General features: G+C 42.0%; 1 protein-coding gene across 1 annotated transcript in view; it reads right to left on the reverse strand.

The window, feature by feature from the left end:
- Window positions 1-21,186, reverse strand: part of N4BP2 (NEDD4 binding protein 2) — a 337,469-nt gene that overhangs the window by 93,688 nt on the left and 222,595 nt on the right. Inside the window, exons 10-12 of the mRNA XM_082258615.1 lie at window positions 7,509-7,594; window positions 4,655-4,700; window positions 482-681 (exon numbers count right to left, since the gene is read on the reverse strand). Coding sequence (XP_082114741.1) covers window positions 482-681; window positions 4,655-4,700; window positions 7,509-7,594 — 332 coding nt within the window. The remainder of the gene's footprint in view (window positions 1-481; window positions 682-4,654; window positions 4,701-7,508; window positions 7,595-21,186) is intronic.

Below are 21,186 nucleotides of genomic sequence, written 5' to 3' on the forward strand. Positions count from 1 at the left end.
GGGAAAAATATTGTGGGGACAACTGTCTTCGAACAAGTGTCCATAGGATTTGAGCTGCAAATGCATCATGGTTTTGACATGCTTCTGAGATCAATAGGAATTCAATGAAGAGCATATTTGACCTGCAGTAGACCTCCTTTTGAGCTGCATTTGACCTGCTCAAAGTAGAGTTTGCGTTTTCTATGCTTATGGGGATAGATGCAGCTCTGACATGAAAAAAAAAAACAGTCACTGGTGTTAAGGTGGAAAACCCTCACTTTAGGGAGATTTCTATTTATTTTCTGTTGCATCACTGGGACAGGAAGTAAAATGAAAATCTCCACAGTGGGACACAGAAAACATTAACCTGACAGGGGTTTTAGCTCCACTCATTTTTACAAAAAGCGATTAAAAAAAAAAAACTTGATATACACTAACTGTACAACATCAATCAAAAACGGATGATCAGTCTTTGGTAAGACTGATTTCTAAATTCCCATACCGTATCTTCCCGGGCCTGTAATGCCATTTCTTCTGACATGATCTGCCGCAGCGAAACTTTCTTTGTTCTGGTATTCCACTGGTCCATGAATGGAAACATATCAGTTTCTCCCTGGGAAACAACTAAATTATTTCCATCCAGCCTAGACTCCTGTTCCTGAAGAAGACTGTCCAGATGTATGTGGTCATTGGTTGAAAAGTCTGCTAAAATAATTAAGCTGTTTAATTTACAAGTCATGATTACACCATCAGGACTTCAACAGTGAAGTGAAAAACCAGAACACGGCAGATTATCAGATCTAAGGCTTAGCATTGCTAATTTCCCAAAATAGCAATTAAAGCTGTACTCCAGGCAGATATAAAGACAAAATTCTTGCATCTCTAATCATTTATTAGTACAGTGATACCTCGGTTCACGAACGCTTCTGTTCGCGAACAGAAAAGTTCATAAAAATATGCTCCGGTTCACGAACTCTGCTTCGGTTCACGAACAGGAGCCGTGGCCATTTTAATGCCATTTCCAGGCTGTCACATGGTCGTGACTTCCTGTAGGAAGATCGTGGAGAAGAATAGACACAGAAAGAAATACTGTGAGTACTGTGAAGACACTTTTTGCTTTTTGGTGTGCTTTTTAGCACATACAGTGGGTACGGAAAGTATTCAGACCCCCTTAAATTTTTCACTCTTTGTTATATTGCAGCCATTTGCTAAAATCATTTAAGTTCATTCTTCTTCCTCATGAATGTACACATAGCACCCCATACTGACAGAAAAACACAGAATTTTAGGTCTCTGGAGAGACCTAAAAATGGCTGACCATCCAACCTGACAGAACTGGAGAGGATCTGCAAGGGGGAATGGCAGAGGATCCCCAAATCCAGGTGTGAAAGACTTGTTGCATCTTTCCCAAAAAGACTCCTGGCTGTATCAAAAGGGGGCTTCTACTAAATACTGAGCAAAGGGTCTGAATACTTAGGACCATGTGATATTTCAGTTTTTCTTTTTTAATAAATCTGCAACAATGTCAACAATTCTGTGTTTTTCTGTCAGTATGGGGTGCTATGTGTACATTCAGGAGGAAGAAGAATGAACTTAAATGATTTTAGCAAATGGCTGCAATATAACAAAGAATGAAAAATTTAAGGGGGTCTGAATACTTTCCGTACCCACTGTACAGTACTGTACTACTGTACTGTACAATACTGTACAGTACTTCTGTACAATACTGTACTTACTGTATTGTATTTCACAGCCTCCCACCTGCCTTCCTCCATGCCAGAAGTCATCTCAAGCAAGGTTAGTGTTCTCTCTTTATACATTTCTATACTGTACTAATGTGTATTGTCATTGGTTTCATATTTTTGTGCTTCAAAAACCAAAAAAAAAAAAAAAAAAAGGTCAGAACGGATTAACCAGATTTACATTGAACCCTATGGGAAAATGTGCCTCGGTTGACAACCAATTTGGTTCGCGACCAGAGTCAGTTCACTAATTAAGTTTGTGAACCTAGTTATCACTGTACTTGAATCTGACTTGGTATCAGCCTCTTGCATCTTACTGTATAGTCTGTGCAGCGGAGCTTACAGAAGGACAGGGAGAAGCAGCACAAGGATCTAATCAGATGCACTGAAATGTAACGAGCATGTGAAAGGAGGAGAAAGCAGACTGACCAAGAGATCAATTCATCTGTTTGTTGCTTCTCCTTTTACTGTTTAGGCACACGGGGAGATGGTAGGGAGGAGATCTGTAAGCAAAACTGCAGAGAAAGATCATGTCCCCTTTCCTGCTACACAGGGCTGTGCTGTGGAACACAGCTGTATGAAATTTAGGACTTGATTGATCTAAATATAAATCCTTTGGCATGTTTATTAGCTCTCAATTATGTATTTCATCTATGTATTTAGCTGTTGCCTGAAGTTCAGCTTTAAAGTGGTATTAAACCTATTTATTTAGAATTTCCTGACAAGGTAGGGTTTTTATAACCGAAAAGACCCATCGGTCTCTTCTGCCCTATAGGCTTCCTCCTGCCTGTCAGCTGTTAATGTTCACTGAGCCAGCATGTGCAGCTCAACAAACATGCACAGCACCGGACCTGTGCTGTGGTGATGTGAATGCTGTATACATGCGGCCCAGCCATTCAAAAGGCCAAACAAACAGACAGAACCCAGAAGGAAGACTATGTGAAGATGGAAGCACCACAATGCAGCACTAGAGGCCTTACCTTGACAGGTCATTCTGTCATAACATGCTAATATGCGGTGCACTATACTAGAACATGATGGCTTAAACCACCCGGGAGCCAATTTTTTTTATTAGGCAAAGTTTACTTCCACTTTAAAATATAGAGTCACATGAAAAGTGCAAGCAAAGAGCCTAATGTGATTTTTATAAAATGTTTTAAACAGCATTCTCTACATTGCACTTCACAGAAGTATAAACTCAGCACCCATATCACTCATATATTAGACTGCAACACTTTTTACTCTAATTAAAATATACAACATTATCTGTATTTACTAAGTAAAATGAGACGTACTAAAGTGCATCCAGAATGTATTCACAGAGATTCACTTCTTCCACATTTTGTTGTTATGTTACAGCCTTATTCCAAAATAGATTACATTCATTATTTTCCTCAAAATTCTACAAACAATACCCCAAAATGACAAATGTAAAAGAAGTTTGTTTAAAACCTTTGCAAATTTATTAAAAAAACAAAACAAAAAAACACACGTACATAAGTATTCACAGCCTTTGTCATGACACTCAAAACTGAGCTCAGGTGCATCTTGTTTCCACTGATCATCCTTGAGATGTTTCTACAACTTGATTGGAGTCCGCCTGTGGTAAATTCAGTTGACTGGACATGATTTGGAAAGGCACACACCTGTCTATATCTGTCTACATAAGGTTCCACAGTTAACAGTTTATGTCAGCACAAACCAAGCCATGAAGTCCAAGGTATTGTCTGTAGACCTCCAAGACAGGACTGTATTGAGGCACACCTCTGGGGAAGGGTACAGAAAAATTTCTGAAATATTGAAGGTCCCAATGAGCACAGTGGCCACCATCATCCATTAATGGAAGAAGTTTGGAGACCACTAGAAGTCTTCCTAGAGCAGGCCGCCTGGCCAATAAATGATCAGGAGAGAAGAGCCTCAGCCAGGGAGGTGACCGAGAACCCGATGTTCACTCTGACAGAGATCCAGCGTTTCTCTGTTAAGAGAGGAGGACCTTCCACAAGAACAACCATCTCTGCAGCACTCCACCAATCAGTCCTGTATGGTAGAGTAGCCAGACAGCAGCTCAGTAAGAGGCCCATGACAGCCTGCCTGGAGTTTGCCAAAGGGCACCTGAAGGACTTTCAGACCATGAGAAACAAAATTCTCTGATCTGATGAATCAAAGATTGAACTTTTTGGCCTAAATGGCATGCGTCATGTCTGGAGGAAACCAGGCACTACTCATCACCTGGTCAATACCATCCCTGCAGTGAATCATGGGAGTGGTAGCATCATGCTGTGGGGTTGTTTTTATGCGGTGAGAACTGGGAGACTAGGATCAGGATCAAGGGAAAGATAAATGCAGCAATGCGCTGAGATATCCTTGATGAAAACCTGTTCCAGAGTGTGAACCTCAGACTGGGGCAAAGGTTCATCTTCCAACAGGACAGCGACCCTAAGCACACAGCCAAGATAACAAAGGAGTGGCTATGGGACAACTCTGTGAATGTCCTTGAGTGGCCCAGCCAAAGCCCCGACTTGAACCCGATTGAACATCAGCGGTGCTCTCCATCCAACCTGATGGAGTTGTAGAGGTCCGGTAAAGAAGACTGGGTGAAACTGCCCACAAATAAGTGCGCCAAGCTTGTAGCATCCTAATCAAATAGCCTTAAGGCTGTAATTGGTGGCAAAGGTGCTTCAACAAAGTATTGAGCGAAGGTTGTGAGAATGTAATTTAACATGTACATTTTTTTGTTTTTTATTTTTAATAAATTTGCAAAGATATCAAGCAAACTTCTTTCATGTTGTCATTATGGCATATTGTTGGTAGAATTTTGAGGAAAATAATAAATTGAATGCATTTTGTAGCGTAACAAAATGTGGAAAAAGTGAAGCACTGTGAATATTTTATGGATTCACTGTACACGAAGGTTGAAAATAAAATAAGATTACCTTCGAACAGAAGTTGATAGGATAATGCTTCTTGGTTATGCCTCTCCTGAGGAATAAAAAAACTAGGAAATTAAAAACACAAAACAACTAAAATGCTCCAAATACCCATCACCTACAGTGCAGGTGTAAATCTGATCTGGTTGCTACAATATGGACAAGGCTAGCAGTGAGGGGACTTTTTCCATTAAATCTTATGGTGCGACCATGCACAGTACAGTGTACATAGTACACTTTCTCCTTTTTATTTTATACTTATTTGTTGTCTATAATAATAGAATGTTTACATTAATAAAATGATACCTATAATGAAGCTGATGTAATTTTTGAATACATTCCATTTAAAATATTTTCCAGCATCAATAAAAAAAAAAAAAAAAAACCCGATTAAAGAAAGGGTAATTGATAAAATAAAACATTGTTTCATCAGAGTAAATGGGTTGAGAATGGTGACCAAGAGTCTGTCCCCCAACTTTATAATTCATGATTATGCTTATCATCATTGCAGGGCAATAACTTTCCTCCCAGCACCAGGAGCCTGTGTTGACAAAAGGGAAAGAATCCCGATATGCACTGGTGAAATCACCTCTCGAGGGTAAAAGTGTTTACCTATGTCCACTGACAGATGCAAGGACCTTCATTGTGACAGGGAGTTAATGCAGCAGTGCTTGGGATCAAGTATTTTCAAGCCAAAACAATTCCGTAGGAGGATGGTGAGAACAAATACTTATCTTGCACCTAGTTACAGATGTTTGGAATGTTACAGTGTAGCATTGGAATGTAACTACTGCAGATGTAATACCCTAAAATTCCAACTATTTTACTGTTGTTGGGTTACTGTATTTTTATTAAATACTAAAGCACATGTGTTAATGAATTTCATGTATGGAATGCTAGGTATTTTTTTTGTGCATATATCATTTCATTTGTAATAATTATGACCCGCTACAGACATATGTACAGTATAATATATAAAATACAGTACATACAACATACAGTGCCTTAAAAAAGTATTCATACCCCTTGAAATTTTCCACATTTTGTCATGTTACAACCAAAAAACGTAAATGTATTGCATTGGGATTTTATTTGTTAGACCAACACAAGGTGGCACATAATTGTGAAGTGGAAGGAAAATGATAAATGGTTTTAACATTTTTTTTACAAATAAATATATAAAAAAATTGTGGCATGCATTTGTGTTCCACCCCCTTTACTCTGATACCGTAACTAAAATCTAGTGGAACCAATTGCATTCAGAGATCACCTAATTCGTGTTTAATTTAATCTCAGTATAAATATAGCCGTTTTGTGAAGCCATCAGAGGTTCGTTAGAGAACCTTAGTGAAAAAACAGCAGTTTAAAGCAGGGTTAGATTATAAAAAATATCCCAAGCTTTAAACAACTCACAGAGCACTGTTCAATTCATCATCCGAAAATGGAAAGAGTATGGCACAACTGCAAACCTACCAAAACATGGCCATCCACCTAAACTGACCAGCTGGGCAAGGAGAGCATTAATCAGAGAAGCAGCCAAGAGGCCCATGGTAACTCTGGAGGAGCTGCAGAGATCCACAGCTCCGGTGGGAGAATCTGTCCACAGACCAACTATTAGTCGTGCACTCTACAAATCTGGCCTTTTTGGAAGAGTTGAAAGTTTGCAGTTTGTGATAAGCCATGTGGGGGACACAGCAAACATGTGGAAGGATGTGCTCTGGCCTAAAAGCAAAACGCTATGTGTGGCGGAAAACTAACACTGCACATCACCCTGAACACACCATTCCCATCGTGAAACATGGTGGTGGCAGCATCATGTTGTGGGGATGCTTTTCTTTAGCAGGGAAAGGGAAGCTGGTCAGAGTTGATGGGAAGATGGATGGAGTCAAATACAGGGCAATCTTAGAAGAAAACCTGTTAGAGTCTGCAAAAGACTTGAGACTGGGGCGGAGGTTCACCTTCAAGCAGGACAACGACCCCAAACATACAGCCAGAGCTACAATGGAATGGTTTAGATCAAAGCATATTCATGTGTTAGAATGGCCCAGTCAAAGTCCTAAATCCAATTGAGAATATGTGGCAGGACTTGAAATTGCTATTCACAGACATTCTCCATCCAATCAGACAGAGCTTGAGCTATTTTGCAAAGAAGAATGGGCAAAAATGTCACTCTCCAGCTAGTAGAGACATACCCAAAAAGACTTGCTGCTGTATTTGCAGTAAAAGGTGGTTCTAAAAAGTATTGACTCAGGGGGGCTGAATACAAATGCATGCCACATTTTTAACATATTTCTAAAAATGTTGAAAACCATTTTTCTGCCACTTCTCAATTATGTGTCACTTTGTGTTGGTCTATCACATAAAATCCCAATAAAATAAATTTACATTTTTGGTTGTAACATGACAAAATGTGGAAAATTTCAAGGAGTATGAATACTTTTCCAAGGCACTGTATGTCTTTAAATATAACAGTTAGAATTCCCATTCACTGAATGGGTAAATCGTGGAAAGGATGAACAAGTGGGGAAATATCAATTTTCCTAATATTTATGGATAAAAATGTTCTATTTCTGTAATAAAATGTAACTTAAGGAGAAAGCAGGAGATCAGAATAGCACTTGCATGATGCCTGCTGTAGTTTGTCGCTACATTATGGACATGCAGTGAGAGAATACCAGTATCATTTAGCAGAAAAGACCCAATCCACAGTACTGCAATAGAGATTTCAGAATTCACGCATATACAGGTAAAATCCAATGCAGTTTTATTTCATGCCACGAAACCACACACACACACACACACACACACACACACACACACAATACTGTATATTTTACATAAATTGTGTATAGGAACGAACCTCTATTGATTGTTTCCACTTTTTATGTATTGCTTCAGCCAGTTTAAGGTCTATAGGAACCAAACAATCCTCTATAGTTAGGGAGCCTACAAGGAATAAAATAGAGTTACAAATCACAGGTAAAACACACCTACAAATTAGTAATAAACATAATGCTGGGTAGTAAGTAGCAGGGCTGTACCTGTTTTTTTCTGGTGATTAGGGTTTTATAGTATTTCCTGCAAAGTCAAGTTCTGTGTACCCCATGATATTTGTATTTTGACTGCAGGAAAAAATAGAATTTTCGTAAGAACTTACCGTAAAATTCTTTTCTCTGAGTCCTCTGACAATCGCCGCCCGTTCAGTAAGCCTTCACGAGTGGATAATGCGCCTCTCTGCAGGAGAAGGCTAGGCAGTGAAAAGGTTAACAAACAAAAGCCTTTACACATAACACACCTCTAGGGGACTGTTCCTCAGCTATTACCCATCAGCCACTAGGAGCTGGTCTTCAGTTTTGTAGCAAGCAGTACATGAAGACTATCAACCCCAAAAAGAAGAGGGGGGGGTGGCGACTGTCAGAGAATTTTACGGTAAGTTCTTACAAAAATTCTATTTTCTCTTACGTCTTCTGACAGTCGCCGCCCATTCAGTTAGCCTTCACGAGTGGGATGTCCCAAAGCAGTGAAGGTGTGAGGGGTGGGAAGACGCAACCAAGAAAAGGCAATGTGCAACCAGGCCAGAGTCGAAAAAACTGAGCCAACAGGGCAACAAAAGCTTCACAGGAGCCAACCCTGGACAAATACACCCCAAGAAGAGACAGAAACCCACGTCTCTGCAAAACAACCGCGGCGCACAAAACTTTGCGGCCAAAAGGAAGCATCCTAGGATGCCAGTACATCAAATCAGTAGAATTTTGTGAAAGTGCGCACAGACGACCACGTCGCCACAATGCACACCTCAGCCTCAGGAAGCCTGATGGCGGAAAGACCAAGAGGCAATGACGGCTCTAGTAGAATTTGCCTTCACAGGAAAAAGGGGGGCACCGGAGCCTATAGTGAAGAGGCCCAAAACCAAAGTCTGTCCGATCCAAACCGGAAGAAAACTGCAGCGGACACAGCCGAACCCTCTGAGGGCCCTCGGAAGGACAAACAAGAAATCAGACTTCCCAAAAGACTCCGTGGCAGACAGGCAAAAACCTGACCGCCCGGACCACACGCTAGAAACACAGGACAAAGTCCTAGAGACGCTTGGGCTACGCCCAAGGCGGAAGCAACGGAAGAAACCACGCTGAGGTGGAAAGCAGACACCACCGCAGGAAGAAAAGACTGAGTGGGTCGCCAGACCACGCAATCCCTATAAAGGACCAAAGAAGGCGACCAGCAAGACAGAGCCGCCAATACCGACACTCTGCAAACAGAGGTGACAGCCACCAGAAAGGCAACTTTCTGGAACAACACAGGCAGAGCTGGTTCTCTGATGTCCGCAAAGGGAGGCTGTTTTAAGAAAAAAACGAACAAAAAACCAAAGTCAGTCCCCACCGAAGGAAGGGATCCTTCCTCAGGGGAGCCAGACGATGCACCCCTTGAGTAAAGGTGCGAATCAAGGAGTTAGTCGCCAAGGGACACTGGAAGAAAACCGGTAAAGGCCGACAACTGACCCACAACCGTGCCCAGCGCCAAGGGCTGATCCCCACCTTCCTGCAGGAAGGCCAAAACCCTCACTACCGAAAAGGAGCGTGGATGAAACCCTTGCAACTCACACCAGACAATATACGCCCTCCAGGTACGATGGTAAATCTTCCTGGAATTAGCTGTCCCAGCCTTCAGTAAGGCAGGAACAACAACATCCAAGAGACCCTATCCTTTAAAAAACTTGGCTTTCAACAGCCATGCAACTGTACAAAGCCAGAGACTGTACAACAGGACGGAATATCGGCCCTGGAGACAGTAGAACGTCTCACAGCGGAAGCTGCCAGGGCGGCTCAACAACCATCCGCCCAAGGTCTGCGTACCAAGACCGACAAGGCCAGTCTGGGGCCACCAGAGATACATGAACCTGTTCCGACGTCACCGTTGGAGGAACCAGGACAGCAGTCGAATCGGAGGGCAGGCCGATACTGGTGTCCCGTTACCACCAACGCATCCGTGGTGACTGCCAGAGGGCCGCGGGTTCTGGCCACGAACCTTCCCACCTCCATGTTGAGTTGGGACGCGAACAAAACCACGTCCGGAGACCCCCACTGGGCACACAGGAGGCGAAACACCCCTGGATGCAGGAACCATTCCTCCTGGTCCACGGACTGGCGACGAAGACAGTCCGGCTGCCAGTGCACCACTCCCGGAACATTAACAGCCGAAACGCTGGAAAGCGCAACTCGGCCCAAGACAGGACCCCAGCCACCGCCTGGGCTGCCCGGGCACCCTCGGTGATCCCTTTTGCGAATGATGCAAGCCACAGCCGTAGCGTTGTCCGAGTGAAACATGAACAGAGGCGACTCTGAATCCGAGTCGTCCAAGGGAACAAGAAGAACTTGATTGCTCGGAGCTCCAAGACGACAAAGCGTGCCCAGAACTCCACCCCAGCCCGACAGGCTGGCACCCATGGTAAACACTGTCCCCAGCATAGGTAGAAAAGAATTGGCTTGCGCCAGAGCGGGTGACAGGAGCCACCCCGAAAAGTCCACCCTCATGAGGGGGCTCAAAGATATCCTCTTGTCCAACGACTGAGGATTTTATCCCCCCAGGTAAGAACCTCTGCTGACAGAGATCTCGTTAGGAACGGAGCAAACGAGCTATAGATAGCTATAGATAGATAGATAGATAGATAGATAGATAGATAGATAGATAGATAGCAGCCAAGCCCTGATGGAGGGAGGAGCCTGCTAATGGAGCTGATCCCGACGGCCTGCTGAGTCTCTGAGCCACCGCCCAGAGAGATGTGAGGGAATGCTCTCTCACCTAGCCTCGATGCCTGCCTAGCTGGATCCCGCTGCCCCCCCACCCACCCCGCTACCTGGAGGCCCCGACCCGGTCCTGGTTGCCAGTATAAGGCTTAAGAGAAGGTGGGTTTGTGTTGAAAAGGTTCGGGACTCTGCCTGTTTGAATGAGAGGGGAAACCCCCCAGAATTCCTATATGACCAATCTCAAATACTAGCTTTCTTAGAAAGCACTGCTACAGTATTTATTTACGAGTGTATGCTTAGGAGCCAGTTGAACGGCCCTGGAAAAAGTGCGAGACTCTACTCACTTGGGTGAGTGCGGAGGCCCCTCAGATCTTGCTTGCGCGCATTGAGAGATGTGCGGGAGTCTGAGTGCTTGAGTGAGAGGGGAAACCACCAGGGTTTTCATACGTTTGATTTCAACAAACTGCTTCCCCTGGTAGCACAGCTATATTATCATGCGTGAGTCTATAGCTTAAGAACTAGGGAGACCGTCGTGCAAAAAGTGTGGGACCTCTCTTACCTGAATCACTGAATGATATATATGATATTTAGTTCATACTGAGACATAAGAGGAAGCTACACTGAGGGCTTATTCCCCAGAGCCGAATCCACAATGAGAGGTAAACCGGCAAAGGAAGTGGCAGGGAAACCTCCAAAAACTACAGCAAGCCCAGGAACAATTAAAAAATACATGACATCTGAGGGAAAAGATCAAAACACACAGCAAGAGGATCAACCGGTTGTTAGACCCAAACAAAATACAGAGGGAACCAAGAAAATTAAGAATCAAAAGCATATAGGAGTAAGTGGAGAAGAAAGCCTACAAGTGTCAAGAGAAAGCAGTATAACAATAGAGGATGGAGACATGAATAGAGAAGAGAAATTTAATGAAAAAGATTATCCACCATCAAAATCAGAAATGCGGGAAATGTTTGCCAGCCTTGAAAGATCCATCAAAGCCGAGATGGCTACCTTACACGTCGACTTTGGGCATATTCTGGGCAGAGTAGAAGAAATAGAAGAGAAGGTGGAGTCCCAAGGAAAAGAACTAAAAAATCTAAAAGAACAAATGAGAAAAATGAAAATGGAGCAGAGAAATATGTTATACAAAATCGAAGATCAGGAGAATAGAAATCGTAGAAAAAATCTGAGAATAAGAGGATTACCAGAGAAAGGGCCAACAGAAAAATTAGAAGAAACCCTGGAGAAGTTATTTAACCCTCTGCTGGGAAAGGCGACCACAGATAAAATTGAGTTTGAGAGAATTCATAGGTTGCGTAAACCAACCAATCTACCAAAAGAGAAAACAAGAGATGTGATTGCAAGATTCCATAAATACGAGACAAGGGCCCAGATCTGGGAGAAAATGAGAAGTAGACCGGAATTAAAATATGACGGGGAGGACATTCAGATTTTCCCAGACCTGGCAAAAGAGACAATTAACAGAAAACGCATTCTTAGACCAATGGTAGAAATATTAAAGAAAAAAGATATACAATACTTTTGGAACTTCCCTGCAGGCTTAGGAGTGAGAAGAGATGGGAGGACAGTACTACTTAGATACCCAGAGGAAACCAAAGACTTTTGTGAAGCAGTAAAAATCCCACTCATAGATATTCCAGGCTGGACAGACCAGGAGTGCCCAGAGGAAGAAGTTGATGAAGGAGAATTGAATCAGTGGAAACAGAAGAAAAATATGAAAACAAAAGGATGAAAAGGGACTGGGGGGACCGGGGGGATTGGGGGAGGGGGGGAGGGCTGGCGGAAGAAGGGGAGGAGGGGAGGAGGAGCAAGTAAGAATAAAAAACAGGTGGCCCTATGGAGATCAGCGGGCCGTCACCATTAGACCCTACGGTAGGGAAGATGGGAGGGAACGGTGACCACTAGCAGAGCTCGACCTCGGCCACAAGTCGATTGGAAAGGGAGGAAGGAGAATCGACAACCCTGATGGAGGGACCGGGAATAGTTGGGGGAGGGGAGGGTAGGGGTGGGAAGAGGAAAGGGGAAGAAAGAGGGAAAAAGAAGTCAATAGATCAAAACGTCTCCTATAAGAAAATACAAGAATTAAGAGAACCCAAAAGACAAGAAAAATCAGAGGGATTAATGCCATCTCTTAGGGATCCCTGGTGTTGGTTGAACAGTTTTTATGGCCACCTTAGAGTTGAAGAGATGATAGAGAAAGACAGTAATGAAGATTAAGAAACAATGGTTATAGTTAACATATTATCTTACAATGTCCGAGGTTTAAACTCTCCAGAAAAAAGGAAAAAATTTTTAAAAGAAATTAGTTATTTGAAGGCAGATCTGACATTCTTACAGGAGACTCATTTATCTCATGCAACTAATATTAGATTATATTCTAAGAGCCATCCTACCTGGTATTACGCGGACTCACCCGGGAGGAAGTCCAAGGGAGTAGCCATTGGCATCTCTAGGGACCTTGGATTTGCTCTCGAGTCGAGAATGGTAGACCCAGAGGGAAGATACCTCTTTCTAAGAGGAAAAATAGGAGATGAAGATTTGACCCTAGTAAATATATATAGCCCTAATGAGAGACAAGTAGACTTCCTAGGTAAAGTACTGGGAAAATTAATGGAGTTTAAAAAAGGAGGAGTCATACTGGCAGGGGACCTCAATCTCTGCCTCGACCCTAAAGTAGATACCACATCAAAAACCCTACGGATAAATAAAGTACAGGCAAAGAAAATAAAGGAAAAATTATTTACAAATCAACTGGCAGATATTTGGAGAATTCTCCATCCGAAAGATAGAGATTATACATGTTACTCAAGTGTACATGGAACATACTCAAGATTGGATTATATACTAATCGAACATAGGTGGATCGAAAGGGTAAGCGAGGCTGAGATTGGGGTCAAGACTTGGTCGGACCATACCCCCATTATGGTAAAAATAAAAATGGCGAAAGAGCGGCCTAGGATGGATGCTTGGAAAATAAATGAGGAGATTTTTGGAGATAAAAAGTGGGAAAAAGAAATAGTGAAAGAGTTGGAATTCTATTTTCAAATAAACGATACAAAAGATGCACCAAAAGACATGGTATGGGAAGCTCATAAGGCTTATATGAGGGGCATATTTATCTCAAAGGGGACCCAAAGGAAAAAAGAAAGAATAAAAGATAAGATTAGGCTAATGACAGAAGTACATCAATTAGAGCAAAAACATAAAAATACACAAGATATATTAATAAATAATTTACTTGAGGTGAAGAGAGAAGAATTGAAAGATCTACTAGAACAGGAAATAAAGCAGGAAATGAAAAGATGCATAAAAGAAAAATACATTGAAAGTAATAAGGTTGGGAAAAACCTAGCAAAAATCCTGAAAAAGAAGAAAGGAAAAAATTTTGTAGATAAAATTAAAAATAAAAATGGGGAAATAATTCAAACAACGACAGGAATAGCCAAAGAATTCCAAAACTACTACGCAAATCTGTATGCAGTAAAGAAAGGTGAGATACAGGGGAATGAAACAGAAAGGAGGGAGAAAATCAAAAAATACCTTGTAGACGCAGGATTGACAAAGATAGATGAGGAAAAGTTAACATTCCTAGAAAGACCAATCTCAGAACAAGAAATAGAGAGAGCTATTAAAGAAACGAGTCTAGGTAAAAGCCCAGGACCGGATGGGTTTACCATAGGTTATTATAAAAAATTTAAGGACATTTTAATCCCAAGATTTAAAGAATATATAAACGGAATAGGGACTCAGTACGAGATGAGTAGAGAGGCCCTGTCAGCATCAATCACAGTTATACGGAAAGAGGGAAAAGACCCGGTACTATGTTCTAGTTTTAGACCCATCTCCCTACTTAATGTTGATACTAAATTATTCACAAAAATTTTGGCCACTAGAATGAAGAACCTAATGGGGGAGTGGATACACAATGATCAAGTAGGATTCATCCCGGGGAGACAGGGACGGGACAATGGGATAAAAACTATACTGTTAATAGACCATATGGTAAAAAGCAGAGCTCCCAGTCTACTTCTGTCAATAGATGCGGAAAAAGCATTTGACAGGGTAGACTGGGAGTTCATGATAAACACCCTAGTGGAGTTGGGAATAAAACCTAGAATGTTAGCCTGGATCAAAACTTTGTATAATCAACCAACTGCAAAGGTAAAGGTCAATGGAACTTTGTCAGACTCGTTTAAAATGCACAATGGAACAAGACAAGGATGTCCCTTGTCTCCGATGTTATTTGTCTTATCTTTGGAATCACTACTGGCAACTATTAGAAATAGTGTGGACATCGGGGGCATAAAGGTGGGACAAGTGGAGCATAAGGTATCTGCCTTTGCAGATGATATCCTGCTCTACATAAGTAATCCGAGGATTACTTTGCCCAACATAATTAAAATAATGAAACAATATGGAGAACTATCCAATTTAAAAATTAATCAAAAAAAATCAGAAATATTAAATATTAATATCCCTAAACAAGAAGAGGAGATGTTAAAAAAAGAATTTCAGTTTAACTGGAGAAAAGATGAGATTAAATACTTAGGGATAAAATTAACCCCAACTCCAGAAAAACTCTACAAAACAAATTTTCTAGAACTTCTGAATGAAGTAAGATCAGAATTAAATAGATTATCTCCGAGAATTTTTTCCTGGATAGGGAGAATAAATACGATAAAAATGATAATCCTGCCAAAAATTATATATAAATTCCAGATGATTCCGATTTCATTACCTCAAGTATTTTTTAAAACACTGAAAAGATTAATATCCCGCTTTATTTGGAAATACAAAAAGCCAAGGGTAAAGTATACTACACTATGTAAAGGTAAGGGACAAGGGGGACTAGCCCTACCCGACTTTAAAAATTATTATTTTGCAGCAATACTCACAAGGGTGATAGAATGGACAAAAAAAAATAATGATAGAAATTGGGTGGTAATAGAAAGCACGATGAGTGGTACACACCTAGCAAAAGTTATATGGATACCTGAGAGGTTTAGAAATCTGGACACTAACACGCATATAATCACAAGACATGCTATTAAGGTTTGGGATAATATACATAAAAAAGAAAATTGGAAACACAATTCACCACTGATCCCGTTACAGGGCACAACATTTTTTGCACCAGGGGAAGAGAAGGAATTGGGTAAATGGATAGAAGAAGGAGAAGCACAATTAGGGGATATAGTAGAGAAGGGGAAAATTATAACCTTGGCGGAGCTGAAACAAAGGAAAGAAAACTGGAAGATAAATGAGTGGAGGTATATCCAACTAAAGCACTTCACATTGTCACTACCGCAGCCATTGAGAGATAAAAACGACCTCCGCCCTCTTGAGCAATTATGTCTTAAAGATAAGATAATAAACAATATTTCGAATGTGTATAAAATACTATTAACAATAACAAAAGAGAGAGGAATAACATTAAAAGAAAAATGGGAAAGAGACCTCGGCCCGTGTAGTAACAACAAACAGTGGGATAAGAGCCTTCAATTAGTACATAAATCCGCGATAGACACCAACACGGAGGAGATGAACTATAAATTGATCACAAGGTGGTACAACACTCCTGATAAGATGGGAAGAATTCAGGTAGAGAGTTCAAGACTTTGCTGGAGGGGATGTCAGATGGTAGGGACTATAGCCCATATATGGTGGGAGTGCCCAAAAATTAAAGTATTCTGGAGTGAAGTTATAGAATTAATAAGTAAAATTACTAAAATAGATATTCCCTTGGATCCTTGGAAATGCATGTTTCATGGAACCCATATGTCAGTGAAACAATATAAAAAAACATTACTCCCTCACTTATTAAACTCAGCTAAGAGCTTGATTCCCTTTAATTGGCAAAAAGAAGAGGCCCCCTCCAGGAAAGAATGGCTGTTAAAAGTAGAGAAAATAAGAAAGTTGGAGCAGCTGAGGACCTGGGAGGAGGAAGAACAGGGGAATGAAGAGGAGATTTGGGATGAGTGGCAAGAGTTTAAGGACACAAGGGAATACAGAGAAATAATAGGAGTCGAATGATAAGAAGAGACGGGGGGGGGGGGGGGGGGAGGGATAAGGAAGGGAGGGGGGGAAAAAAAAAAGGGATAAAAGGTAATATGTGTAAAATGTATATGAAAAAATTCTCCAGCGATTGGAGTGTTGTAAATAATTTTTTACCTGGAAAATTTAATAAAGAAATATAAAAACAGGAACGGAGCAAACAGAATGGCTTCAAAGGCCAAAACCAGCAGACCCAGGGACCGCCCGCAGGCCCATAGAGAGGAGAGATAATTGTCCCTGAAGGACCCAATCCTGCCCCACAGGGTCGGAAATTTTCATACCCTGGGAGAAAAAAACCTTGCGTAAGCGGAATCCAGGACCAACCCCAGGCAACTGAGACAAAATGACAGGGTCAGTGCCAACACCTGAAAGTTGATGGTCTACCCGAACTCCTGGAGCGCCTGAAACGCGACCTGTAGATCGCTTGACAGAGCGGCACATGAGCCCGCCCACAACAGGAGGTTGTCCAGAAAACCGAGGACCGTAATCCCCTTCATGCGCAGCAAAGCCAGCACCGGAGCCAAAACCTTGGTGACTTCCCTGGGAGCCGAAGCAAGACCAAAGGGTAATGTCACAATAGAAAATGCTCCTCTGCCACTGCGAAGCGGAGATACCGCTGATAACCTCCGTAGATAGGGATGTGCAGAAACGCAACCTTTTAGTAGATGGAGAGCAGAAGCCCCCTGGACTCAATGATGCCCCCACTGACCAGATGGATGCAATCCGGAACCTCTGCACCCGCACAAAGCGGTTCAGAGACTTGAGGTCCAGAAACAGACGCACTTTTCCCTCTTACCTGGGAACCGTGAACAGGTTGGAATATAACCCGTGAAACCTGTCCCGCTGAGGGACTGGCACAATGACTCCTACGCTAGGCAGCATAAAACTGAAAAGCAGCTCCTAGTGGCTGATGGGTAATAGCTGAGGAACAGCCCCCTAGAGGTGTGTTATGTGTAAAAGCTTTTGTTGTTTGTTAACCTTTTTACTGCCTAGCCTACTCCTGCAGAGAGGCGCATTACCCATTCGTGAAGGCTAACTGAACGGGCGGCGACTGTCAGAGGACGTAAGAGAAACAGGTTCAGCTTTCATTCACTATCATTATGCTCTGTGAACCTCTTTAGAGCAGTCATGGAACTATAAGAAGAGCAGTGCCCAGTGACAAAGCAGGCAGGTCGTAACATCACAACATGCAAACAAAGCAACCCCTAAAGGCTCGTACACACTTAACAAAAATCAGACAAAATATCCTCTGATTTTTCTCTCTCTTGCTCAGCGTTTACCGTTTTTAGTTGATAGTGCATAATGTTCATGAAATTTGTCGTCCGATTTTCTTTTTTTTTTTGGGGACATTTGTTCATAGAGTGTGATGTAAGTACGTATACGTGTGACCCCCGAGGCTTCTGTATTCTAACATATCAATATTGGTGTATAGACTTTACATATCCCCTTTACACTGAATGTGTGGATAGATGGAGATAGAGAGAATCGGTGCTCAGTTCATAGTGCAACAAATATAGATACGAATTATCCATTTCTGTTTTTTTTATGATAATCTTCCGGGTCGTCAGCAACATCAGATCATGCGCAGTCTTTCGTATCCGATTTTTCGCAGACGTACTGCGTACACATTAAACAAAAATTGGTCGTGCTGGGGACAGACGATGAAAATTTTGGTGTTTGTTCGTTGAAAATGTCAGCATCAGCTGCTGAAAGTTGTGTACACAGTAGCCGAAAATCGTACGATTTTACCTCGGACAGGAATTTTTGGCAGATTTTCTACTAGTGTGTACCCCACTTAAGTGTGTGATTTGATGAACAATGGAGCTGGGTTACCTGGATTAATTTCTAAGTTTGACTGCTGGGAGCAAAACATTACCTGCCATCCGAAGAGCTGTACATTTGGATTACTGTTTATGTCTGCACTGCCCTGCCACTAGAATAGTGATATTTAGTAGCCTCAACCCAAATGAAAGCTGGGTATATATACACAAACATGTATCTTTCTTTACTTCCCCTGGCTGAAAGAAGCAGCAAGTAAATGAAAGTATATGCTACTGAGGAGTGAGGAATTTTAGATTCAAACTACAAATTTGCTTTAAGCCTAAATCTACTGAATGTAGAGCAAGAACATGGACTTTAATCACTTGCCAAATGCCCCACGCAGATTTACTGTGGCAGGGTGGCTCGGCTGCGCATAATCACGTAGATCGACGTGACTATGTGCACGCCGTCTCGGCGGCACGCGCTTATGCTGTGATTAGACACAGCGGAAGTCAGACCGTGGGAGGAGCGGCGGCTATCGCCATGGCCGCCCGCAATCGTCACAGAAACTGACAGAAGATCTGCCTGCTTATGTAAACAAAGTAGGCGGGTCTTCTGTCATACAGAGAGAGAGAGAGATCATGAGTTTCAACTAAACTGAGACCCCAATCTCCGTGTGCCTGTTACAGAGCCCCCCCCCCCAGTCAGTAAGCACATTTAGGCAAACATTTAACCCTTTGATCACCCCCAGTGTTAACCCCTTCCCTGGCAGTGTCATTTATACAGTAACAGTGCATATTATTTAGCACTGATTACTGTATTAATGTCACTGGTCCCCAAAAAAAGTGTCAAAAATGTCAGTTAGGGGTCCGATCTGTCCGCTGCAATGTCGTAGTCCCGCTAAAAATCCCTGATTGTGGCCATTACTTATAAAAAAATAAAATAAGTCCAAAAATATACCCCGTCGTTTGTAAACGATATAACTTTTGCGCAAACCAAATTCCTTTTTGGGATTTGTTTTTTTACCCAAAATATGTAATGTAGAGTACAAATTGGCCTAAACTGATAAAAAAAATTAGATTTTTTTACATTTTTTATTGGGAGTGTTTCAAAGCAGAAAGTAAAAAATATTGTTTTTTCAAAATTGTTGCTCTTTTTTTTTTTATAGCGCAAAATCTAAAAACCACACAGGTGATTCAAATACCACCAAAAGAAAGCTCTATTTGTGGGGAAAAAAGGACATCAAATTGTATTTGGGTACAGCGTCGCACGACTGCGCAATTTTTCGGTAAAGTGAGGCAGTGCAGAATCGCAAAAAATGGCCTGGTCATTAAGGGGGTAAAACCTTCCAGAGCTGAAGTGGTTAATAAAAGTCCATGGGCCACCATATTGATTATGATGTGATTTTGTGGATATGATCACATCTTGGGTTAAACATCGTAAAATAATTATGTGGGAAAAGTAGAATAAACCATTTAAGCTTACAAATAGAGAAGTCAGCATTCTTTATCGTCTAGAATATTCTTCTTTCATGATGACAACCTCTGCACCAATATTTAAAGTAGAACTCCAAAAATAATATGATTATTACCTTCCCTAGAAAGAGTGAACTACAGATTCCTGCCAACACTGGATAGGCAGTTTTGAAGGGATGGGCTTTGAGTTTGTTTTTAGTTTCAGGTAGAGCAGATAATGACAAAAATCAATGAAAATGATGGAAATGAAAAAAAAAATTCAAAAGCTTCCAACCCTTTCGTCCAAAAACAAATACAAAAACATTTTTTTTTATCTTCTGCACCATTCATTAAATATTTTAATGGGATTTGATCATTGGCATATTATGCTTCTTTGCTAAAGCTGATTTTTGGGATAAGCATTTCCTATATACAAGAGGCATGTTTATTCTTGTTTGCATCTTGACGAGCTTTGTGTATTTTTTCCACATCTGTGCAGAACTCCAGTATGATGTATATGTGCAGGAGCTTCCTGTAATAAGACCAGTCACTGCTGCTCTCTCTTCTAACTTGGTGTGACTAGTTTTGTATTGCCCCACCCCTCCCTGTGTAAGAGGAACCTTTTGGGTCCCTCTTACAACTCTTCTCTGCAACTGTGCAGCACAGTGATGATGTCACCACTACTTTTTGAAAGTAATAATACCTGGGTTAGCAAAGGAATTTGGTACACACCTAACCTAATTTGTTGTCATCAATAAATGATGGGATTTGCCTGCTGTGAATTTATCAGTATATTTTCTGCTTTATATCCTTTGCTTAGCTAATATCCCATATATTCATCATCCTGCCTGTTTCAGACTGAAAAAGCAGCGCACCGAAGGAAGGTCAAAATAGAGGTGTTTGCTAAAGATCAAGGGTAGGCAAATTAAAATAAAAATGTAAAGTGGAGAGGGGCGCATGCGCGGAGCCGCTCGAGACAGACATGTCTGCTTGAAGCTCCGCATCTCCGGCGACACTATAGCCTGATAGCCTCGGCACCCGACACTGATCGCGGCTTCACTCCCCGCTACGCTCACCCGCTAACCTCCGGTACATCCTGCGATGGTCTACGGCGGACCGAAGCAGAAACACAGAGGCAAAACAATCAAAGACGCCCTCCTGAAGGCCTCCTCTAAAATGGCGGCGGCATCGGCTCCCGGGCTAGCAGCATCCCTCTCAGCATCCCTCACAGCTCCTCCACCACGGCTGCCTGCCGTGAGAGAGAGCGAGCGTGACACAGACTTCAACCTCACTCCCCTTGCCTTTCTCCCTGATGCGGGACACCCGGATCTCCTGAGGCAAATCGAGCTGATGCTCACCAAGGCCCTAAAGCACACCTCAGACACCATTACTGAAAGGCTGACACACGAGATAAGGGATCTGGGCCATCGTACCACAGCCTTGGAACAACATGTCGATGAAATCGACATCCTCACCCACAATCATACAGAGGAGCTGGAAACCCTGC

The sequence above is a fragment of the Pelophylax lessonae genome (assembly GCF_965119305.1).
Source record: "Pelophylax lessonae genome assembly, chromosome: 1".
NCBI classification, from domain to species: Eukaryota; Metazoa; Chordata; class Amphibia; order Anura; family Ranidae; genus Pelophylax; species Pelophylax lessonae.